At 45.3% G+C, this 25,469-nt stretch overlaps 1 protein-coding gene across 2 annotated transcripts in view; it reads left to right on the plus strand.

The window, feature by feature from the left end:
• The first annotated feature begins 1,656 nt into the window (after nucleotides 1-1,656).
• The window catches only part of PAMR1 (peptidase domain containing associated with muscle regeneration 1), a 97,800-nt gene continuing 73,987 nt past the window's right edge, over nucleotides 1,657-25,469 (plus strand). The window contains exon 1 of one of the 2 annotated variants that reach the window (XM_056132706.1): nucleotides 1,657-1,891. Coding sequence is in view for 1 of the 2 variants with exons in the window: in XM_056132700.1 (XP_055988675.1) it covers nucleotides 1,814-1,886 (73 nt within the window). In the remaining variant the exon portion in view is untranslated. The remainder of the gene's footprint in view (nucleotides 1,892-25,469) is intronic. The other variant, XM_056132700.1, reaches the window with a different exon arrangement.

Consider the following 25,469-nt stretch of genomic DNA (forward strand, 5'->3'; position numbering starts at 1 on the left):
ATGAAAGCTCAGTGACTCCATCTTGATTTCTAAATGAAGATGATGGTGTGTGTGTGTGTGTGTGCAGAAAAAAATAATGATACATGTATTAAGAAGACAGGGACAAAAAAGATTTTTAAAAATTAGCTATCATTTTGTAAAGCATCCTTCATCCTCCTTTCAAGAGGTTGCTTGCTGTCTTTCCCTCTGGACAGACCTCCCCTACCCTTGGAGTCAGTGTCTTTGGTACTTTGCATTCCCTGAGCCTAATACTCTGCCTGGCATGTATGCTGGAATTAGTGCTCCTGCTGAATTCACTGGATTGGGTACCATGGGAAGTATGAAGAAGTTTAGAAGTGCAAAGGGGAGTTTTTTTTTTCCCCACTCTCCTCCCTGCAAAAGTGCAGGGACAACTTTGTAGAAAAGGGCCTTGCTGGCAAGAAAACAACAAATTGGGAAGCTTGATGTCTCAGCATCTAGCACCAAGCAGTAAGGGCCATAGAATGACCTCTCTCTATGTTCTTTCCCAGTTACTCTCTTCGTGTTGACCCTGGGAACCCCCACCTCTCCATATGGATACCAGAGAAACTGACCTTCCTGGGATTTTGCTTTGGGTCTGACATCTACTCCCCGTCAACTGCCAGAATGGCTAATAACTACCACATGAAGTTTAGAGACCTCCATCACACTTTTACAGTCCCCTGTCATATTCAGATCTCACATACTGTCACTTGTGTTGATTTTTGTTCTGAATATACATATCTCCTGTTTGACAGGATAAGCCTGGACCTAGCATGATGTAGTAGCTTTTCAGGAAAAAGAAAAAAACACCAAGCAGATTTATGAAGGGCAAAGGTGAATGTGCTCCATGGAGGTACATACAATGAACATACATCCTCCTTATTCGCATGCGTGGAAGATGGGGGAGGGAAAAGGTCAGCAGTGGAATGAGAAGAGCTCCATAGAACAGAACAGATTCCGCTGTAGGTGTGGCTACAGCCTCCACCCAGTCAAAGCTGAAAGGAAGTGACTTCTCCTGGAGGGGGTTTCGTCTCATCCTCCAAACTACCAGCCCACTTTTGCTTTCCTAACTTCACAGGGTCCTTCTAAGTTGGAGGGAGGGTGGGAGGTAAAGGGAAAAGACCTAAAATAGCAAAAAGTTGATGATCTGGTTGAGTTTCGGAAGGAACAGCTCAGGAAGAAGGAGAGCTTGGGGAACCCAACTCCACAAGAGAGAGAGAGAGAGAGGGTAAGGTTCTCCTGCCCTCCCCAGCACCCTCTGCCACTATAGCCACTCCTGGAATCAGGTTCCATGCAAGCATCCAACCGGCTCCTTGGTTGGGGAACTGGGGGTGTGAGACATTTGAGGGGTGGGGGAGTGTGAGACATTTGCGGGGCTGGACTGGAAGGCGCTTCAGTCTCACCTTCTCTGTCCCATAACCCCGCCTACCTCTGCCTCCCATCTGGTCCATCCTCAGGGACTCTCCTGTAGCGCCCCCCTACTCATCCAGCCTGGCCAACCCCTCAGCCCGTCTGACCTGGGCTGACCCCAGCGCCCGCAGGGTCGCGTCCAGCCTCGGCCCCGCGCCTCCCGCCTTCGACCACACCTCCCTGCGCAAGGGTTAACGGAGAGGAGAGGTTTGGCTGACGTCGCTGCCCTGAAGGTGGTTCCCGGGATGCGGCCGGGAGAGCCCAGCGCGCTGAAACCCGAGCCCCTGCTCAGCTGGGGTTTGGGGAGGTCCCAGTAAGAGGCGCCGGCCCCGAACTCCCTCGGTCGCTCCCGCCCCGGCTCCAGTCCCGTCCCGCGGCCACTCGGCACCGCGGCGCGCGCGCCATGGAGCTGGGCTGGTGCGCACAGCTGGGGCTCACTTTCCTGCAGCTCCTTCTCATCTCGTCCCTGCCGAGAGGTACTGTGAGTAGTATTGGGGCACCCCGCAGCCCCTACCCAGGAGCGTGGGGGCGGGGGGTGCTTTCTTTACAGGGTCTGGCAGGGAGCAGGTTTGGGGACTCCAAAGGTGGTGCTGGGGAGGAGGATGGTTCTGCAGGGCACCGTCCTGTGGGGTTTGGCTGGGATCTGACAGAGCCTGCCACCCTGCCTGAAAATGGGGTCCCGTTTTGTCACCCCCACATGTTGAGACTGGAATGCACCAGGCAGAAGACACCGACTCCGGTTGTATTGGCTTTAAAATTTTTGCTTTTTAAAAGCATAAACGTCCGTTTGGGTCTGAGCTACCCCACGCTGACGTTCAAGAGTCGAGTTTTCCTGGCAGAGCCCTCTAGGAACGAAGGGATGAGAGGCAACGGTTACAAGGAGCAGAGCTGGTGGCTTGCTCAGCTCGGGCTGGATTGTGGATTTTGCGGAATCTCCCTCCTCAACCACCCCCCCCTCCGCACCCCCCCCCAACCCCCCGCCCCTCGGCAGAGGAACTTTGCTCAGAAAACGTGTGCACGCTCTTCCTGGGAATGAATGGAGAAGAAATACCGGGGGTGGGGGGGGGGGGGGCGGGGGGGGGGAAGTCTCAAGTTGTTTCTGGAAACGCGCTGTGTTTGTTTAGAAAGGGATCTGGCTTCTGTATTTCTCACATAGTATTTGCTGACACTCACCCGCAGGTCAGCCGTGCTCTTGGGAACCTTTGCCCAGCAGTGGGCAGGAGGAGGGGCTGGTAGGCAGGAATCCGGGTCTTCCTGGGCACAGCTGTGCAGGTGTGGTGAGCCTTGGTGAGAGGGCACAAACCGAGGCGCACAGATCCCACAGAACAAAGCAGCTTTGCTCAGGGAGGCAGGGTGCCACCCTTAGCTAGTCCCTCCTATGCCTGTGACCTGTCACCCTTGCTCTGTCTGGATACTCTGTTGCTGCCACAATTCACTGACCACTATGTGTAGGGTTGGGCTGGGAGAGAAGGGGAGCTGGACCCTTAGGCATACCCCTTCATGATGAGCAAAGAGCTGAAATCTCTCTTGATTTACAGTCTTGCTAGAGAGTTTCAAGGAATTTTGCTTCTTGGGGGGTAGCCCAAAGACAATCTTGAAGGAAAAAGGAGCCCTGAGAATTCAGAGAGGCAATGTGTCCCCCCTGGGATACGAGGACAAGACTTCTCCAAGCTCCCTCTCAGCCTTGTGGGCCTGACTTGTCCATGGGCATCCCTAACCCACCCACACAGACAAGACTGTTTCCAGCAAGTGCTCCCAGAACTGGTCTCCCCCAGCTTCTGCTTCTGTTATTCCAGCCCAGGGGTGAGGGCACCAGCCCATAAACAACCAAACCCAGCTCTACTACCCCATGTTCCTTGCCCAGAGTCTGCAAAAGCCCTTGATTCCTGCCCTGAGAATCCTGTGTGCCTGTTGCTCAGGCAAAGCTGTAGGGAGCTCTGAGTGGTTTGGGGACAGCCAAGCTTCTGACTGAACTGGAGAGCAGCTTCTCACACCCAGCAAAGAGGCGATTTCAGGTTTGAGCATTGGCATGGACTGAATAGACAGAGGACAAAGAGTAAAGGAAAATATTTCTCTCACGAGTCCACTCCCGGCTGGAATCTGGGAGCTGGTTGCATGGAGAAAAGTTTGCAAGCTTTCATTTCTCCAAGTGCTTCTTCTTCTTTTTTTTTTATTTTTTCCTTTTTGCCTTTTGTCAAGAGTAGTTGATGACAAGGGAACACCCACCAGGTGGCACGGGCCACTGTTACTCATCCACACGGGACATGTGTTGGAAGACAAGGACATGTGTTGGAAAACAAGAACCCGAACAGGAAGCCAAGTGATAACAACATAAACAGCCTGTGCGGGAGAAACCCGACTCCAGGACTCCACCCCACAGGCAGAGTCCTGCTGACAGAGCCGCTGCTATGAAGAAAAACTCATTGAAGATATGGGCCCCAGGGGAATGAAGTCTTAATACGGATAACTTCACAAGTGTGACTTCCAGCAGACCTGAGCTTGTTGGGGGAAGGAACAAGAAGGCGACTAGGGGAAATGATTTGAAACACAGATTGTCACCAACCCAGAGCAGTCAGCTGAGGAAGGGAGTGTAGAAAGCAAGCCAAGGAGAAGGGGAGAGAAAGGAGACGTGGGCTTATAATGTGACATGTTGGCCAGTTCCAAGCAGAGGACTCTGACACTAGGGCCTTCCTGCCAGAGATGGGTTTTCTGGAGCTCCTGCAGAGGATACTTTCCTGCAAGCTATTTGGAGAGCCCCTTTCTTCTCCAATAGAAATAGAATTTAATGGTGACATGCCCTGTGGAGTTTGGGAGTGACTTTTGAGACCATTTGGTTTAAGCACAGGAGTTTCAGTGGACAATAAGAATAAACAATTATGGTTACCTGGGATGTGTTCAGTCTTTGAGCCAATGCTTTGCACATGTTCTCCCTTAGGCCACCTTGGGAAGACAGGGACTGTCAAGTTCCCTATTTTCTAGGTAAAGTTTAGAGAAGACTGGTGACCTGCCGTAGTAAACACAGATACAGTTCCTCAAAAAAAATTAAACATTGGATTCAGCCATTCCTCTTCTGGTACGAACACAGGAAGAAGCAAAAACAAGGGCTGAGACTGGTATATGTACTGGTATATGTCCAATGTACAACTGTTCATAGCAGCATTATTCCCAACAGCCAAAGGGTAAAAACCCAAATTGTACCTCTGTGGAAAAAATGAAATGTAATATACTACATGCAGTGAAGAAGCACTCAGTCTCAAAAAGGAATGACTTCTGGGGGCAGGATATGGCTCAAGTGTAAGACACCTGCATCACTGCATCACTGCTGCAAAGTCCTGAATTCTACTACACACACACACACACACACACACACACACACACACACACACACCCCTCCAGCATCTGGGTGATAGCAGGAAAAGAAATAACATTTTCACACATGCTACAACATGGATGGACTATAAAGTTATTAGGCTAAGAGAAACAAGCAGACACACAAAAAAAAGTATAAATTTTGCATATTCCCGCTTCTATTAGGCACTGGGGGTGGTTAAGGAAAATAAGGCAAAGCTTTGGTACTCAGTGACTGGGGTTGGGGGCAATGAAGGGGAGTTATATTGCTTAGAGTTGCAGAATGGGGGCTGGAGCAATAGCACAGCGGGTAGGGTGTTTGCCTTGCACGCAACCAACCCAGGTTTGATTCCCAGCATCCCATATGGTCCCCTGAGCACCGCCAGGGGGTAATTCCTGAGTGCAGAGCCAGGAGTAACCCCTGTGCATCGCTGGGTGTGACCCAAAAAGCAAATAAATAAATAAATAAATAAATAAATAAATAAATAAAAAAGAGTTGCAGAATGGAGGAAGGAATGATTCTGGACATGGATCATGGTGATTGGTGCACAAACCATTGAACTGTATGCTTGAAAAGTGACTGAAATGGTAAATAATATTTATGTCTTGTAATAACAATCGATTATAATAAAAGAATATTCAGGGAGAATATTCAGTAGAAGTCTGACTAATTCCTGCACTCAAGCTCATGTGGGACCTAGCTGACTTGAACTCACCCCTCTCACCCGTCCCAGCCCTTGTTTTTGCTTCTTCCTGTGTACATACCAGAAGAGGAATGGCTGGAGCCAATGCTTAATTTTTTGAGGAGCTGTATCTGTGTATACTAGGTCACCAATCTTCTCTAATTGGTCTGTGACTATAGGGTAGCAAGACATCCTTGCTAGCACCCCTTTTGGTAGCACCATTGCTCTCCTTTTGTGGGCTGTGGCAAAGAGGGCTGGAGGGCTGAAGGTTTGCAAGTTTGCAGCCTTGGGGTCCAAAGCCACAGGAGCAGTGAGGACACAGAGTTCATCAGTGTTTTGAATTTGAGTGCTGGGAGCCAGGCTGGGTCTGTTCCATGGCCTGAGAGCCCACTTCTCAACCCACAGGAATGTTCCCTGCTTGTCTGGTCCGAAGAGGCATTTGCATTTCCCCCTCCTTTGCAGAGAGGGACTATGAAGGAGAAAAGACTGGGTGCTGAGTACCTGAGAAACGCAGAGAATCCAGTTCTGCAGGGATGATGGAATGTTTAAAAGCAGGAACATAGCTATAGTTGCATATTTGTTTTGTGAAATATAATCTCACCTCCCTCTGTGACCTGCACCTCTTTAAAAATGCTTTGTTTCTACAAATGCCGTTGAAGAGGACCTTGGGTGGAAGCTGAGGTCTAGACTGAGTCAGTTATCTGGGGGCAGAGATTCTTTGGGCGTGTTTCCCAGTGACAGAGGTGACCTAGAGCATGGAGTCTCTCTCCTATGTCCAGTAGTCTTAGAAAGGGTGGGAGATTGGTAACTGCTGACTGGGCCTCTGGGTTTGACTCGCTGTTACCCACATCTGAGTTACAATGGCTAGACAAATGGCAGAGATAATGGTGTCTGGGGGACAGACAGATGGGCTCTATGTCAGCAAATTATTTCCATCTGGTTCACTGTGGGTACCAATCTCCATGACAGAGGAAACTCCTATGTCCCCAAGACAACTCCAGAAAGTACAATTGATTTGGGATGGGTGGGGAGGTGTTACTTGGGGAAAGTGCCATTTCAGTGATGAATAGACTAAGGCTGTACTCCCTTCCTACATAGAAGGGAGCATGTCACCCTCATCTGCACAAAGTTGCCCAGTTCCCTCTCTTGATGCCTTAGAACAGGGAGCGAAAGGCAATTTTCTGGTTTCTGAAGGTCGAGGAGCCAGAGCCAGCAGGACAGAAAGTCTCTCCAGTCCTGTTTCATGGTGGAAGAATTCTGCTTGTTTTAACTTCTACTTTAGATGACATGGTTACACAAGTGTTGCATGCATGGCTTTTATATGCAGAGTTACAGCACCCTCACTACCGCCAGCATGCCCACAGCCCTCACCCCTGTCTATGTTACCTCTAGAGGTCTTCATTCCTATTTCTGCCCCCTGCTCTGTCTCTTGATCAGTTTTGTAATCCAAGGGTTTATTGTCATCTTTTCTTACAGTCACATAGTATTCCACTATGTATAGGCATCACAGTTTACTTACCCATTCAATATTTGGATTGCTTCCATGTCTTGGAGATCATACTAAGTGCTTCAATGAACATAGAAGTGCACACATCTTTTCTATTGAATGTTTTTGTGTGTTTGGGGTAAATGCCAAGTAGTGGAATTGCAGGGTCACATGGGAGTGCTATTCTTAACTTTTTCCCAGAATCTCTATACTCTTTCCCTTAGAGGCTGAACTAGGTACATAAGGAATTGTGTGTGTCAGTCACTTCGAGATTTGAATCAAAGCATTCTGTGTATGATGGAGAGAAAGCAAGAGATGTAGGAAAAAAGAAAAAGCCCTTAGTCATGAGAACAAAACCATGGAAGGAAAACAGTCAGACTTTATCCAAAATGCCTTGATTCATTGTTTTAGGGAATTTTCTCCTTGTCTCATCTTCCTAGGTTGCATTTATCTGTGAGATAGATATAGACTCCGGTGGGTAGAGAGAGGAGGTAGCAGTTGTACCTCAAATTCTTTCCCTTGAAGTAAACTCTAACGATTGGAGCTTCTTTGAAGATACTCTCAGCTGGTCATAAGTAGGTGGATCTCACCCTAAATCACTGGATGGATTTTGTGGTAGATACTCGATACTATGCAGGTGCTTTTCCTTCCTTACCACAGGCCTAAAAGTAAGGAGTCATGCTATGACCCTTAGTTCATACATGAAGGGACCAAAGTAGAGAGAGGTACAGCTCTTGCACAATGTTTATACCTGAAAGTATGTATTTTGAACCAGTCTCACCCCATCAAATGCTCCCTGAAACCCTACATAGCTCTGCCCCAAGGAAGCTGCAAATCCAGCTTGATGTGCTGTAGGTTGGAATGTGACTGAATCAGTAAGAGCCTGGGTTGTGGTTCAGGGATGTAGCTTAGATATAGAGTAAACAGGTATGCTGTCCTGAGTTTGATCCCCAGTGGTTACCCAGCTGGTGAATGCAATCCCTGAAGCATTTGTGTTCTCTGGCACACAATTAAAGTGTGTGTGCAAGCTCTGGTACACTACAGCCAACTATGTGATCCAACCAAGTTGCAAGGGCTCAATCAAATGTGTGTTACAACAGAAATGAGCACCAACACCCCAATGAAAGGATGCAATCCCCAACAAACACTACGATGAAGGGGTGTATAAGCTCTGCAACCCAGCATCACACCCCAGGTTCATCCAACTATAGTATTAAGAGCAACAACAGCAGCAGCAACAATTATAATAATAATAACAACAACAAAAGGAAGGGAATTATTTAATTCCCTTAAATAATTTGGTTTCCCATTGGTCATTCCACATGCCGAGAATGTCTCTGGTCCTATCTTGGAGGTATAGTGGATGTAGAAGAGGGGAGAAAGATATCAAAAGCCGCAGACTTCACTGGCTCCAGACCACTCGAAGCTTAACAAGGAGCTATTTCCTAAAGGAAGCAGAGTTTCTAAGCATACCCCAACAGCCGACCAGTCTCTGGGATGATTGTCTATGGGATCATGTAACGTTCTCTGAGTAGATGTAGAAAGTGGGAATTTCTTTGTCTCCATGTCAGCTTCTATAATCCAAATCATGTGTCTGTTGACACAATTAAGAGCGAGACCTAATTTTAAGCCTGGCCCTAATGCTGGCGAGACCTGCTTCTTTATGGATTTCTTCTGTCAAGATCATCAGACTCCTGGGCTATGGAATGGGAGCAGCAGGCCTGGAATGAATAAGGCGAAACATTTTTTCCTTCTTCTGTGGCCTGACAGAGTTGATGGCAATTGCAGGGGATGGAGATTTATCCCCTTCCATGAGAACCAAGAGGGGTTTTAAGTAATTCCTGCTGATCTCAGTGGGGATCTGTTCTCTCCCAGACTCTTGTGTTCTGGGTCATAGGTCAAGTAGTGAAGAGAAAGCACCCCCTTGGGTGAGCAACAAATGAAGAGGCTCATTTCTGTGTCCCTTTTTCTCCTGGAATTGCGGGAGCTTCTCTGCCTACTACGTGGACCTCTTTCTCCCTGTCCTCCCTGAGGTTGTCAAGGGCTGACTTAGTGGTTTGGCAGTCAGCATCTGGGTATGGGGAAGTCTGGGCTGGCTTGATGATTAGAAAAGCAGGATCGTTACTGCTTGGGCAGAGCCAGAAACTCCTTCAGGTCACTTTAGCTCACGTGGAATGTTCAAACTGTCCTCAGATCATGACATTATAAGTGAAGAAAAATTTCCAGTCAGTTTAATGCAAAGCCACTAGGTAAGAGGAGATGTTGGCCTGATCATTTGAGGACTCTGAAGAAGTCCTGGTTCTATAAACCCAGTTTTGTGCCTATATACTTCAGAGGATTCCTATGAGTGTGATCAATTACCCCCCTCCCTCCCCGAACATACATACCCCAGTCACTAGATTTCAATGCAGATTCAACTATGATGGTGGAGAAGAGCTGAGATGCTTTAGATCAAGTGGCTTGAGTTATGGCTTCTATTACCATCTCCTTTTCCCCCCAGAATTCTCATGGCTCACCTAGATGCAAGCAGAAGGGAGGGCTGGGCTGATGAAAGGAAGCCTTGTGGTCAGATTTCTTTATTTGGTTTTGTGCCCATCAGTGGATGACTGATGGCCTGCTTCAAGAAAGTGCTTAGCCTTTCTTCTGTGCATGTCTGGCTTCCCTGGTCAGCCCTTTGGCAGAAGAGAACAAGTGAGTGACCCAAGTCTTGATGGAAATGTGATATAATTGCAACCAATCAAACTCCTCTCTATTCATCGACCCAGTATATTCCCTGTACTACGAAAGAGAGAATCCTAAAGTAGACACTTTTAACATCATTCTCTGTCATGAATTACCTTGTACCTATAGAATCATATGTGACTCTAAGGTTTGTCGTCTTTGATTTTATTCAAAAAGCTTTAGTGATACTAGTAGTACAAGAAAAAATCCTCCAACCCCATCAAAAAATGGGGAAAAGAAATGAACAGAAGCTTCGTCAAAACAAATACAAATGTCCAAAAGGCACATGAAAAAATGCTCTACATCACTAATCATTGGGGAGATGCAAATCAAAACAACAATGAGATATCATCTCACACCACAAAGACTGCCATACATCAAAAAAGAACAAGAACAACCAGTGCTGGCATGCATATGGGAAGAAAGGGACCCTCTTTCATTGTTGTGGGAATACCGACTGGTCCAGCTATTTTGGAAAACAATATGGGCATTCCTTAAAAAACTAGAAATTGAGCTTCCATGTGACCTAACAATACCACTTCTGGAACTATATCCTGAGGGTGCAAAAAAAGCACAGTAGAAATGACATCTCCACCTGTATGTTCAGTGCAGCGCTGTTCACAACAGCCAGAATCTGGAAACAGCCCAAGTGCCTGAGAATAGATGACTGGTTAAAGAAACTTTGGTACATCTACACAATGGAATACTATGCAGCTGTTAGGAAAGATGAAGTCATGAAATTTGCTTATAAGTGGATGATCATGGAGACTATCATGCTAAGTAAAATGAGTCAGAAAGAGGGGGACAGGCATAGAATGACCACACTCATTTGTGGAATATAAAATAACGTAATATGAGACTGACACCCAAGGACAGTAGACACAAGGGCCAGGAATATTGCTCCATTGTTGGAAGCCTGCCTCATGAGCTGGGGGAGAAGGCAGTTGGAATGTAGAAGGGATCACTAAGTCAATGATGGGTGGAGGAATCGTTCGGGATGGGTGCTGAAAGTAGATAAGGGACCAAATGTGACAACCTCTCGGTATCTATATTGAGACCATAACGCCCAAAAGTAGAGAGTATGGGGGCAATTATCTGTCATAGAGGCAGGGGGAGGGTTGGGAATGTGGGTTGGATACTGGGGTAATTGGTGGTGGAAATGTGGAGGGATGGGTGTTCGATCATGGTAGACTGAAACCTCAAACATGAAAGATTTGTAACTATTTCTCAGTTACTTTGTAACTGATTCAATTTAAAAAAAAAAAAAAAGCTTTAGCAAGCACCTAGAAGCTGCTAGGCATGATCCTAGTTGCTGTAACTAACAGGATAAATCAATCTTATTCTAAAGAAACTTTTTATAAGTTTCATTGAGTTGTAACTCAGCCTGGGAGAGGTTCCCTGAAAATAAAAACATGTAGCTTGGTAGCAGAGCACTTACTTCACATGTGTCAGGCCCGGGGTCAATCTCTGGCACCACAAAAATCAACCAGAAAAACAAAACTGTTTTTTTCTGAATGAACAGAAACCTGCAGTATTCTAATGAATTAAGACTGTGGAATGTGGAGATGATGCATGGTGGCTCTTATGGGCTCAGCAGCAGTCAAGCTGTTGTTAGCATTTTACTGAGTTGTTGGAGAACAGAACCTTATTTTTTTTTACATAATACGTTAAACCCTCCAGTGGAATTCGTACTCCATGAAGTATAGTCTGAAACGCTCTGGTCTCCTGCCCGTAATGAATAAAACATGGAAGAAAGTCTCACTTGAGGTTATTGGAAGAAGGGAATTTGAAAGTCTGCAGAACATGGCTTTGTCCTTAGACTTGTGCTGCGGTTCAGGCAGGAAGTCTGACACCTCTCTGGCTTAGCACTGGCTGAGATGTGGAAAGAGATGATTACACGTTTGTGTCACTGGGAGCAAAGTAGTCACCAGCACTGACCTGCACGGTTCACCGAGAAAACTCAGTGTTCAGGCTGCATCAAGTTACGTGGTTGGTCTGCGACCATTTGACAGACTGGAACATAAATGTGATGACTGAGTTATTGAGTCCCCGTGGCAATTGGCTATTCTGCAGAGTGATAAGAACTGTGGCTTGACTCCCTCATAGACTTTACCCTGGATGACAGTCATGCTGTGTCCCCTTCAAACATAAGGAGATTCCAAGTTCAGTCCCAGGTTGAGTTTATCACCAGTCACCCTTTCCCTGCCTTCTTCCACTCATACCAAGCACACAGCTTATCTCCCGTTCCTTGGAACATTCCCATATGTTCGTCTCTTTTTGTGTAGCCCATTCTCTTTGTTCCAAATTGGCCCAACCCAGAAGTGACCTAGGTTGTTTACACTGGGACTGTATCACATAGAGACAGCACAAGAGCTTGAAACTGTTCCTCAATCCCTTGTTTGCTGTTTCTGGCCACTGTTTCAATCTTGTCTCTGATAAATATTGTTCTTATTCTTCTGTAGGAAAGACATGCTTTCTCCTACAACCCTACAACAAGCATCAATAGCCTTCTTTTCCTGCCTAGACTTGTTCTAATGGAATGACTATAGTGGCCAGTCATGAGGAATCTTATCAGCTGGTTACTTTAAAGGGCATCCTGCCTAAATAAGCTTGAGTGACCAGTGACCATCTTAATAAAGATTCAGTCCTCACTGGCCTTATTGATGGGACTTTATTTTTGATATATCTTGATAGGAGTGTATTCAAGATTTCTGTTTTTCAGAGCTGGGTTTGTGTGGGAGTCAAATTTGAATACATCTGGACCCAGAAAAATACATGTGTAGATACAGGTGTTTTTTATGTGTACGTTTTAGTATGCATGTATAATGTGAGTATGGAATACAGTTTGAATCTCAGATATCAATGATAGCTTTTTTTGGTGGGGGGAAGTTACTTTTATATGGCTTTACCACCCTTCAACTTAAAGACTGAGGATAGTAGGGTCTTAAAGGATGGTTGAAGATGTTAAAGAAGATAATCAAAATTCTTAGTATAATAACTTTCACAAAGAGAGCATTCAGGGAATTAAACTCTCCTTTCTATGGTTATTCACACGATACATCTCATAAGAAATTGGGAAGAGGAAACACTGGGTATAGTATCTATAGTAGGTTGAAAGGAAAATACATATCCTCTTGTTTCCTATTTCACTTCAGTCCTTAATCCCTAGCCTATTCATCAGTGATTCTGTATCAGAAGATTAAGATCCTAATATCCATACATTTCTCTCTTAGAGACCTTCTTTTTCTCCCTTAGCTTTTATCATGCACATACTTTCCAGCCTTAGGAGAAATAGCTTCCTTATACTTACCTAAGTTGATTCATGCTTTCCAGCATGAGCTGGTGGTAGTTTCTTACAGGAGCTGATGAATGGTGTCATGCAGAATGGGTCTCTGTGGGTGAAAACTGTTGCATCCCACACATGCAATATGGGTTATGACCCTTTATTGTGAAACAAGAATGGAACTAGCCAGGATGCTTCAGCAAATGAAATGCCCCTTCATCTTGTTGTAGCTTGCAGACTTGGGGGAGGTAATGATCATGAGGGCTAGTCTGCCTGAAGCTGCTGCCAGCTTAGGGCTTAATGAACCATTGGACATACCATTGCGAATGCATCACTCTTTCCAAATATACCCTTGCAACTGACATCTGCTATTGGCCATCTGCCTTTGGTTGAGAGAAAATCTGGCTTCTTTCTGGCACCCATGAACTTGGATATAAAGACAATAACTAGTGAGCAATAATTAACTTTGGAAACTTGTGTTATATAGGTAGATGTGACTGACCAAGATGTCTATGTAGTCTTGATACACACTTAGAAGGAAGACTGTGAAAGTGGCAAGATTAGGGGTCTACAAGGATTGTTCTTAGAATCCTTTAGTCTGGGAAATCCAAAGCGCATTTTAGAGTATGGTTTATGTTTCATTGCTTTTAATTAGCCACTGTAATATTTTGATTGATATAATATTTGCCTAGTTCAATTGCCAAGTACTTTAAAATACATTATTCAATTATTTTTCAGTAGTTAATCCCAGTTAAAAATAATATCCACTTAGTTCATATTCCAATGTTTCAAATAACCCAGAAGCAGCAGCTGTCCTTCAAGGACTGCTAGCCCCACAGTTGTTGAAGATAATGGCAACTGGAAGCTCTTCCAAGAGGCTGGAGTTTAGGTTTTGTTCACTTCTATTATGCACAAAGAATTTCTATTTCTAATGAGATGCAGGAAGAAGTGAGGTGTGTTCTATTTAAAAGGGTGTTAGAAGAAGGGGTATTAGAGAAAGAAATAGATCTAGAAGCAAGGGGAATAAACCCAGAATTCCTGGAGATACAAGCACATTACTCAAAAGTGCTATGAACGTGTGGGCATCTGGGGGAAGAAATTATTACTCACCTCCCTTCCCCCTTCACCTTTCTTATCCAGCTGTGTTTTAGCCACACGTGTGATAATTTTTATTCCACAGAGAAAAATGTAATGTTTTGATGAGTATTTCATTTCTTTCAAAGCCCTTAGTGTCCATTGCCTTCTTCCTAACAGTAGACATCCACCCCTTTGAGCCTTTGAGGGGAAGTGCTGTGTTAAGGTGTCTAGTCCAACAGCATCAAAGGACTGTTGATTCAGCACGCAAAGTTGGTTGGTCTGATTCCCAAGTGTGTTCACTCTACAAAGGCTGTATTCTGATTCTTTGGTGGGTGAAGCAAGGTAGACTATTGAAACTTATTTAGAAAGATGTAAAGAGGGAAAGATAGAAAAGTACATGTTCGAGGGAGAGAATACAAGCTTCTACACAGTAAAAATGGGCAAGCAAAGACACATCGAGACAAGTTAGAAGGTAATTGTGAGAATTCAGTAGGCTAGTATATGCCAAGGACTCTGAGATCTTCCACTTTGCTTCCCCTTCCCTCTCTTCAGCTCTCTCTCTCTCTCTCTCTCTCTCTCTCTTATTCTCTCTTTCTCTCATGTGCAGACTCTAAGGTATGAATTTTTGCACACCAGATTTCTAGGAAATCCAGTGATAGTTTGATTACTCCTGATACTTACATGTGGGAATGACAGAGCAAAAATCAGATCTGCCAGACATGTAATGCGATTTGGAGACAAACACAGGACTAGAGCTGTTACCAACTGGATTCCACGGGATGTCAAATGAACACCTGGCCACTCACCTACGAGATAGTTGGACTTCTTTGTCAAGACCCTGAATGAATGGTTTGAGGCTCTTCATTTGCTTGCTCTTCCTGGAGCAAGCAGATGCCATTGGGCTACACTAGCACATGATTGGGACGAATGGAGATGTTACTCGAGCTCAAGCAAATCAATGAGCAACAGGATGATAAGTGATACAAGTGATACTCACATGTGGGTGCTGATAAAAGATTTAGTGCTCTAGCTATTAGAGTTCCATTAACAAAAAGATCACAAGAAGAGGAAACCCCAGGTTACTGAGGTTGAGAATCCAGCTAGGTTGGGACTGAATATCTCAGTAATGGAATGACTCTAGGAGGTTCAGAAGGATGCTGTTACCAAGGACCTCAGTCAGCATCCCATCCCCCCTGATTCAGGCATTTCTGCCTGGTATTGGCTGTTATCACTGGTCCCACAAGAGTGCTGGTGATACATCAGTGTGCAGGAGTTTTGAGAGCACACATAGGGCTAGAGAAGTGAGTGAGAATGAGAGAGGAGTTCAAACGATCCAATTGTCTGTCTCTCTGATTTGTGTCTTATTTCCTCCCTCTGGTTTTGGAAGGGTTATAAAATGCATACACTGTAATTGAACGTGATTAGATGAGAGGGAAATGGGGTGTTTGATGGACACAAAGGCAGATTCCAACATTGAGGAGGAGTGAACACATCTACTGAAGTGGTCTTAACCTGGGCATGCTTTAGTGTGACATGTGATGTTTCTACCATACATCAAACAGGCTGATCCTTATTTTCATCAAGAATCCTTGGAGCTTTTTCAGATTGAGCTTAGCCGCCGTGCCTATATGTTTCCTTAATACTTAGTTTGAAAACCTAGCAAGTGGAGACTGCCTAAGGGGACACAGTTGACCCTCCTGCTATTCTGAATTTAGGGCTCTGCTCTAGGGATTAAGTATTCTTCCTCTTGGCCATAGCAGCAACAGATCAATTTTGGAGTCTCATCAAGCCAACAGATAGGCAGATGCAGGGATGAATAACAATGTTGTGACTCACATTTTTTCCTGTCTTCTCTCATTATTTCGTTTGTATATAAGAAGCTAAATCAGGGCATACAGGTCCACATTGTTGTCAGTGTTGCCTTGGTAGTCTCACTAAAAGGCTGTGTCTTACATTTCCAGAGTGAAATCTGGGAGAACCAGAGTTGATCCAATGGAAGTGTGTTGCCATTTCTGATAAGTAAGTACAGGATATTGGTCTTACACATAGAATCCGTGGAAGGGCTTGGACAAAGCTTTGGCGTCCAAGATTTCCCTGATTCTCTTGTTAGTTGTTCACTCTAATTAGAAACAAAGGGGCAGATGGAACATTTTCACACTGAGGATTATTATATGGGGGATTTAAAATCCCTTTTGAGGACTACTCCGTGTTAAGAGAGCAACTCCATGAGTTGATATCATGGTGGAGGATGGGGGTGGGGAAACACAATCTCTGAAACAACGCAACGTGTTATGAGCTATAAAACATTTTTAAGAGTTAAAAATTGTACAAATCTCTCAATACCTGTATGTGGATGGATATCTATCCACTGTAAGAAAAAAAAAAGAGAATGAGGTCCTTTTCCTTCTTTTTAAAAAAGAGGATGTTTTATTTAGGCATTGATCACTTGATCACTTGACTTCCCGTTAATCGTAGATTTGCTCAAGCAGGTGCCAGTAACGTCTCCATTTGTCCCTGTCCTGTGCTAGTGTAGCCCAATGGTGTCTGTTCGTTCTAGGAACACGAAGAGCCTCAAACCCATCATTCATCATCTTGATGAAGAAGTCTGACCATCTGGTAGGTGGGTGGCCATGCGGTCTTTTGACATCCCGTGGAATCCAGTCGGTAACAGCTCTAGTCCAGCAGTTGTCTCTAAATCTCATTACGTGACCAGCCCATCTGATTTTTGATGCCTTGGCAAACGAGACAACGTACCTGATTCTGGATCATCCACGGAGGTCGGAACTCCGGATTCTTTCTCTCATTTGAGTGAAACATGATATTCCAAGCATAGCTCTTTCAATTTCTCTTTGGGAAACTCGAATAACGTTCTCATCCTGTTTGCATAGGGCCCAGGTCTCTGAGGCGTATGTTAATGCAGGAAGAACAGTGGAATCAAAGAGATGTGCCCGGAGCCGGAGGTTCTTCCTCCTCTTAGCTATTTCTTCGATGCTCTTGAAGGCGTTCCAAGCCGCTCTTTTCCTCCTGCGCAGCTCAGGTGCCAGGTCGTTTGTCATGTTGACTTCTCGACCTAGGTACACATGACTGTTGCATTCGGAGATGGTCGTTCCATTGAGAGCGAATGGAGCATCAGGGACGAGGCTGTTTCTCATAAACATTGTCTTCGTAAGATTCAGCTTTAGTCCGGTCTTTCCACACTCATGGTCGAAGTCGGCCAGCATTTGTGCTGCTTGGCTAATGTTTGGTGTTATTAAAACAGTGTCATCTGCAAAGCGGAGGTGGTGTAGTTACCGACCATCTATCTTCACTCCCATTCCTTCCCATTCCAGTCATCGCATGATATTCTCGAGGGTGGCACTAAAGAGTTTTGGTGAAATGGTATCTCCCTGCCGAACACCTCTCTTGACATGGATGATTACTTCTTTGTAGAATGGTGAGATCCTGGTAGTGAATCCGCAATACAGCTCATGGAGGATCTTGATGTATTGGGCTTGAATGCCCTGATTGGCTAGGGCTTCAATGACCTCTTCCGTCTCAACAGAATCAAAGGCCTTCTTTAAATCAATGAACGTTAGACAGAGCGGCATCTTGAATTCCCAAGAAACCTCAATGCGCTTGGTTATTGTGTAAATATGGTCGATGGTGCTGAATCCTTTGCGGACTATGAATTTCAAATTGTAAAGCAAATTTATCAGTTAAGAATAAAATCACAATTCGCCCTCTCCTCTCTGGAAAGAAAGATGGCGGCCACATGGGAGCCTTGTGGACAACAGGTATGAGCCGGGAGTGTGGGGGCAACTAAAACCTCATGGGAAGGGGGGCGTTCCTGTCCGTCCTTCACGCCCTACCGAGGTCACCAGTTGCCCCCCACAAGCGGCTCTCCAGCACAGCCACGGCCCCAGAAGCACAAGGGCTTAATGCAGAACCCAGCAGCTTGGAGCAGAAAAGTGAAAGGACTATGCGTTAATCCAGGCAATCATTTCTGCCCAGAGGGGAAAGGGTGTTGCTCCCTTCCGCCCTCCTCCCTCTGGAAAGAAAGATGGCGGCCACATGGGAGCCTTGTGGACAGCAGGTATGAGCCGGGGGTGTGGGGGCGACTAAAACCTCATGGGAAGGGGGGCATTCCGGTCCGTCCTTCACGCCCTACCGAGGTCAACAGTTGCCCCCCGCGAGCGGCTCTCCAGCACAGCCACGGCCCCAGAAGCACAAGGACTTAATGCAGAACCCAGCAGCTTGGAGCAGAAAAGTGAAAGGACTATGCATTGATCCAGGCCATCAAGTCTGCCGGAGGGGAAAGGGTGTTGCCCCATTCGCCCTCTCCTCTCTGGAAAGAAAGATGGTGGCCACATGGGAGCCTTGTGGACAGCAGGTATGAGCCGGGGGTGTGGGGGCGACTAAAACCTCATGGGAAGGGGGGCGTTCCGGTCCGTCCTTCACGCCCTACCGAGGTCACCAGTTGCCCCCCACGAGCGGCTCTCCAGCACGGCCACAGCCCCAGAAGCACAATGACCTAATGCAGAACCCAGCAGCTTGGAGCAGAAAAGTGAAAGGACTATGCGTTAATCCAGGCAATCATTTCTGCCCAGAGGGGAAAGGGTGTTGCTCCCTTCCGCCCTCCTCCCTCTGGAAAGAAAGATGGCGGCCACATGGGGGCCTTGTGGACAGCAGGTATGAGCCGGGGGAGTGGGGGCGACTAAAACCTCATGGGTCGGGGGGCGTTCCGGTCCGTCCTTCACGCCCTACCGAGGTCACCAGTCACCCCCCCGCGAGCGGCTCTCCAGCACGGCCATGGCCCCAGAAGCACAAGGACTTAATGCAGAACCCAGCAGCTTGGAGCAGAAAAGTGAACGGACTATGCGTTGATCCAGCCCATCAAGTCTGCCGGAGGGGAAAGGGTGTTGCCCCATTCGCCCTCTCCTCTCTGGAAAGAAAGATGGCGGCCACATGGGAGCCTTGTGGACAGCAGGTATGAGCTGGGAGTGTGGGGGTGACTAAAACCTCATGGGAAGGGGGGCGTTTCGCTCCGCCCTTCACGCCCTACCGAAGCCACCAGTTGCCCCCCGCGAGCGGCTCTCCAGCACGGCCACGACTCCAGAACACAGAAACCAATTTCTTAACTATCTGACTTTCAGTAGAAATACTTCCAGGGTCAATAGGTAAAATAGCAGAAATCCAAAACCAACATTTAATTCTTGAACCCAGCTGTAGAAAGCAAATCACTTCACAATGCTTTTTCAGCATGTCTGATTGGGGGGGGGGGGGTAAACTCTAAATAATAGTGGTGAATCTTATTGAAACAATGAATCTAATCAAAGCAGATAGAGTGTTAACTAGAATTCATCTGCCTCACAGGGACGGGGAGGGGTGGGGGGTGGGGTTTTATTGGGGTTCTTCGGGGTAAAAAATAAGTATTGGTAAAGGGAAATGTGTTTGATATTTGCATGACTGAGACATAAACCTGAAAGCTTTGTAACCTTTCCCACAGTGATTCAATAAATAAATAAATAAATAAATAAAAATAAGGTATGATAAAATGACCATATAATAAAAAAAAAAGAATAAAATCACTGGGACTAGAATGATAGCACAGCGGGTAGGGCGTTTGCCTTGCACACGGCCAACCCAGGTTTGATTCCCAGCATCCCATATGCATATGGTCCCCCGAGCACTGCCAGAAGTAATTCCTGAGTGCAGAGCCAGGAGTAACCCCTGTACATGGATGGGTGTGACCCAAAAGGAAAGAAAAAAAAAAGAATAAAATCACTGGTTTCTTTTTGTATTGGTTCTAATAGATTTTTATTGTTTTATTAAAGCACCATGATTTACAAAGTTATCAGAGTTGAGTTTTAGTCTTTTAGAATATGCTTTAAATTTTGTATATATATTTATATATTTTTATTTTTTACATACTTTTTTAGAATATTTCAGCATTGATCCCATCATCGGTGTCGACTTCCTTCCAACAATGTTCACAGGTTCCCTCCAGTATCCTTCTTCTCATCCCTCACCCTCCACCCCTTACCCCTGGCCTGCTCCCCTGACAGGCATCTTTCTTCTTCTTCTTTTTTTTTTTTGCCTTTTTGAGTCACACCCGGCAATGCACAGGGGTTACTCCTGCCCCTTCACTCAGGAATTACTCCTGGCAGTGCTCGGGGACCCTATGGGATGCTGGGAATCAAACCTGCGTTGGCTGCGTGCAAGGTAAACGCCCTACCTGCTGTGCTATCGCTCCAGCCCCTGACAGGCGTCTTTCTAAGTTTGGTTGTTAAAGTTTGGGTCTCTTGATTGTAGTGCTGTTGACTCTGTGGTCTGTATATTTGGTTCTGTCTTTCCTTAACACCACCTTTTTCCTTGACTATCCTGTCCTGGCCCTTGTTGCTTCTCGTCTGTTTCTCTCCCCCTCCCCTACACTCTTTCTTTCCTTCTTCTCCCTATAGTCCGGGGCCAGCGTTCATCTGGCCAAGGTTTACCCCGCCCCCTTTAAAACTTTACATTCCCTCATTCAGTTATTCTAAATACCACATATAAGTGAAATTGCCCCGTGTTCATCCTTTTTCTTCTGATTTACTTCATTCAACATGATGTCTCCCAGTTTCACCCATGTTGCTGTGAATTGCATGATTCCATTATTCCTTTCAGCTGTGTATATTGATTTTAAATATTGGGGATACCCTCCCAAGCAGGTCTCAGGGGTTCCTTCCAGTGATACTTGGGCAGTTGGGCTGGCGAATCAATGTGAAGGCCTAAAGATTTGGTGCTACTTAAATCTTGTAGTATCAGAAACTACCAGGGCCACATCCAGCAGTGGTCTGAGGCCTTCAGAGCTACCTCAGCCATGCTGGGGGGTGGTGATGTGGCAGATGGTGCTAAGGATCGAACCAGGATCCTGATCTCTTACTCACGTGCTATTTTCTTCATCCATGTTTTCTTTTTAATTTTTGAATGACTTTGAATACTTTTTAATACTTCTACTTATGATAATTTTTATTTCTTGAAACTTTTATGTCCTGTCCACTGTTCATCAATTTGCTCGAGCGGGCCCAGTAATGTCTCTATTGTGAAACTTGTTGTTACTGTGTTTGGCATATCGAAAATGTCACGGGTAGCTTGCCAGGTTTTGCCGCGTGGGCGAGATACTCTCGGTAGCTTGCCAGGCTCTCCAAGAGGGGCGGAGGAATCGAACCCGGCTCAGCTGGGCTGGCTGCACGCAAGGCAAATGCCCTACCGCTGTGCTATCGCCCCAAACTCTTATAAGGAATATTTTATATTGAAATGTGTAGTGTTTAGTAAAGAAGTTAAAAATAAAGAGAGATGTTTTATACTGTGGAAGAGTCTGTAGTGAATGAATGTGCCTGCTCATGGAGGATTCTGATGTATTAGTTTGAATGGATTCATTACCAGGATCTCACCATTCTACAAAGAAGTAATCATTGATGTCAAGAGAGGGGTTCGGCAGGGTGATACCATTTCACCGAAACTCTTCAGTGCCATCCTTGAGAACATCATGCGACAACTGGAATGGGAAGGAATGGGAGTGAAGATAGATGGTCGGCAACTACACCACCTCCACTTTGCTGATGACATTATTTTAATAACACCAAACATTAGCCAAGCAGCACAAATGCTGGCCGACTTTGACCGTGAGTGTGGAAAGGTAGGACTACAGCTGAATCTTACGAAGACAATGTTTATGAGAAACAGCCTCGTTCCTGATGCCCCATTTGCTCTCAACGGAACAACCATCTCCGAATGCAACAGCTATGTGTACCTAGGTCGAGAAGTCAACATGACAAATGACCTGGCACCCGAGCTGCGCAGGAGGAAGAGAGCGGCTTGGAACGCCTTCAAGAACGTTGAAGAAATAGCTAAGAGGAGGAAGAACCTCCGGCTCCGGGCACATCTCTTTGATTCCTGTTCTTCCTGCATTAACATATGCCTCAGAGACCTGGGCCCTAAGTAAACAGGATGAGAAAGAGGAATTGAAAGAGCTATGCTTGGAGGACCATGTTTCACTCAAATGAGAGAAAGAATCCGGAGTTCCGTCCTCTGTCGATGATCCAAAATCAGGGACGCTGTCTCGTTTGCCAAGGCATCAAAAATCAGATGGGCTGGTCACGTAATGAGATTTAGAGACGACCGCTGGACTAGAGCCGTTACTGACTGGATTCCAAGGGATGTCAAAAGACCGCATAGGCCGCCCACCTACCAGATGGTCAGACTTCTTCATCAAGACGATGAACGATGGGTTTGAGGCTCTTCGTGTTCCTAGAATGAACAGACGTCATTGGGCTACACTAGCACAGGACAAGGACAAATGAGATGTTACTGGCGCCCGCTCGAGCAAATCAACGATTAACAGGAAGTCAAGTGATCAAATGATCAAGTGAATGTGCCTGGTACACCAAACTCTATAAATTCAATTTTGCTTTTGTAATCCAGGTCTGTGCCTCAATTTGCCTCAGGTAAGTGCTCTGTGGATTCTTTATGCTTCATTTTCACTTATTTCCAGGAAAGCAGCATCTAGTTAAAACTCACTGGCAGTTTTGTTCTATCCTCCAGGTTGGTAGCTGTGCTGATATGTTTCCATAGAAGCAGAGAATTTGCTCATCCCTGCCCTAGATCTGGAATTCTGAGGAATTTGCCCCCAGAATTCTTTCTCTAAAAAGCTTCCTTAAGGCATTTGGGAAAGAGAAGGGACCACTATGATAAACATAGTTGGAAATCATCACTCTGGGTAAAAACTGTGTGCTGAAAATAGGTAAAGGAACAAATATGATAACCTCTCAGTATCTGTATTGCCAACCCAAAGGAAGAGAGAGAGAGAGAGAGAGAGAGAGAGAGAGAGAGAGAGAGAGAGAGAGAGAAGGAAAGTGCCTGCCATAGAAACAGGCGGGGAGGAGGAAGGTGATGGGAGAAAAACTGGGGACATTGATGGTGAGAAATGTGCACTGGTGGAGGGATGGGTGTTGGAATATTTTATGACTGAAGCCCTACCATGAACAGCTTTTCAACTGTGTATTTCATGGTGATTCGATAGAAAACAAATAAATAAATAAATAAATAAATAACATAAAATAAAAATAAATTTAAAAATTAAAAATCTTTATGTTTTTTTTCTCACTTATCCTTCAGATTAAAGTTAAGGGATTAGACTAGATGATTTCAACTTTAGAAAAAAATGTTACCTATCTCACTGTTATTTTAAATATTAAGTTGTATACATAATATAAAAGCATTATAAAAGCATATTGAAAGGATGCTAGCCTTCATATATAAAACCTTTAGTGATTTCCTTTTTTTAAAAAAATTTATTTATTTATTTGGCTTTTGCGATCACGTCAGCAATACTCAGAAGTTATTCTTGCCTCTACACTCAGGAATTACTCCTGGCTGTGCTCAGGAGACCATATGGAATACCAGGGATTGAACCTAACTTGACCATGTGCAAGGCAAAAACCCTAACCACTGTACTATCACTCTGGCCCAACTTTAGTGATTTTTATTGATATTTGGTGTTTCTCTAAATTTTATCTTCTGAAACTGGTCTTTAATGTCACAGTGAAATATTCTGAAAAAAAATTCTATATAGCTAAAACCAGATGACCAATATAGGCTTTCTGCAAATGTAGTTCAAATAAATGCAGAAAAAAAAAACTTCAGGAAATTACAGTCTGCTTATTTTACTTTTAAATCCCTTCAGCTGGCCAGCTTCAAATAGTTCTCATAGATCTGGATTTTTACACCTATGTATTTTGGGATACTTCTGTCTAGCTGGGGGAGAAAGAAATGTGGTGACTTACTCAGATCAGAGGCTACAGGATGAAATCAGAATCACTGCTTGGTACTAAGATCTAATCTCTGCAAATAGATGGTGTGTGTGTGTGTGTGTGTGTGTGTGTGTGTTAGAGAGAGAGAGAGAGAGAGAGAGAGAGAGAGAGAGAGAGAGAGAGAGATTTTATTTTCTTCTTTCCTACTCCTTGAGTTCTGTTGATTTGGTCCTAACGTGTTTTCATTCATTCTCATGGCATTCTAAATTTTTCTAATTTGTTATTGATTGTGTGTTTAAAGGGACATTTATACTCATCCACTACCCTTCTGGGAAACCTGTGCTGGTGTCTGTATTTTCCTGCATCTAACCTTCTAGCTAGGTGGAGTGGACACTTAGTTAATTGTTGTGGAATGAAACAAGGAATTCATCAGTTCACACATATATTCACCCATACCCGTGGTTCTAGGCTCAGAAAGGAAACTGAGGAACAGAATGTCAAATGAAATATTATGGCTATCCTTTTCTATTTTTTGGCAAAGATAGTCTGAGAATGTTTTACTAGCTTACTGCACAGTCACCTAAAACAGTTCACGTTTCCTCTCCTCCCCTCTCCTCCCTCCCTCCCTCCCTCCCTTCCTTCCTTCCTTCCTTCCTTCCTTCCTTCCTTCCTTCCTTCCTTCCTTCCTTCCTTCCTCCCTTCCCTCCCTGTCTCTCCCTCTCCCTTCCCTCTCTCCCTCTCCCTCTTCTCTCTCTCTCTCTCTCTCTCTCTCTCTCTCTCTCTCTCTCTCTCTCTCCAGCTTGCTCTTGCTCTCTTTCACTCTCTCTCCCCCTCCCCCTCCCTTCCTCTCTTTCTTTCATACTTTCTTGATTTGAGGCCTACAACTGCAGGTTCTCAGGAATTACTCCTGGCTCTGCTCTCAGGGATCACTCCTGGCAGGGCTTGGGGTACCATATGGGATGATAGAGATCAAACCTGGATGGACCGCATGCAAGGCAAATTCTCTACCTGCTATACCATCATTCTGTTCCCTTTTTACTGATTTTCTTACAGTTTGGGACATTACAAGTCTGAAATGAGTTTTATCAGGTTAAATTCAAAGGAGAGATCTTCCGTCCTGCATTCCTTCTGGGTGCTGTAGGTGAGAATCTATTTCTCTGTGCAGTTTCCAGAGGTTGCCTTGGCTTGTAGTCCCTTTCTTCATCTTCAGAGCTTATTGATTCACTCTCTGTTGCTTTTCTTACTCTTGCCCACTGCTTCCCTCTCTTTTTTTTTTTTTTTTGCTTTTTGGGTCACACCCACGATGCTCGGGGGTTACTCCTGGCTCATGCACTCAGGAATCACTCCTGGCGGTGCTCAGGGGACCATATGGGACACTGGGAATCGAACCTGTGTCGGCCATGTTGGCTGCGTGCAAGGCAAACGCCCTACCCGCTGTGCTATTGCTCCAGCCCCACTGCTTCCCCCTCTTAATAGTCCTTGTGGTGACCATAAACCTGCCTGATCAATGCAATATACTCATGCCAGATCAAGATCCTTAATCACTCAGGGGAACATTTTCATCAGTTCCAAGGATTAAGATGTGGATGCCTTTTGGGGGACTGGGGAGGTGGGGATTGGGATTATTCTGTCTACCATAAACAAGACTTACTTTGGAAAGAAACCAGGTTTCTTTGGGCAGATAGAATGTGAAT

Source organism: Sorex fumeus, unplaced genomic scaffold, assembly GCF_029834395.1.
Source record: "Sorex fumeus unplaced genomic scaffold, SorFum_2.1 ptg000007l, whole genome shotgun sequence".
In the NCBI taxonomy this organism is placed as follows: domain Eukaryota; kingdom Metazoa; phylum Chordata; class Mammalia; order Eulipotyphla; family Soricidae; genus Sorex; species Sorex fumeus.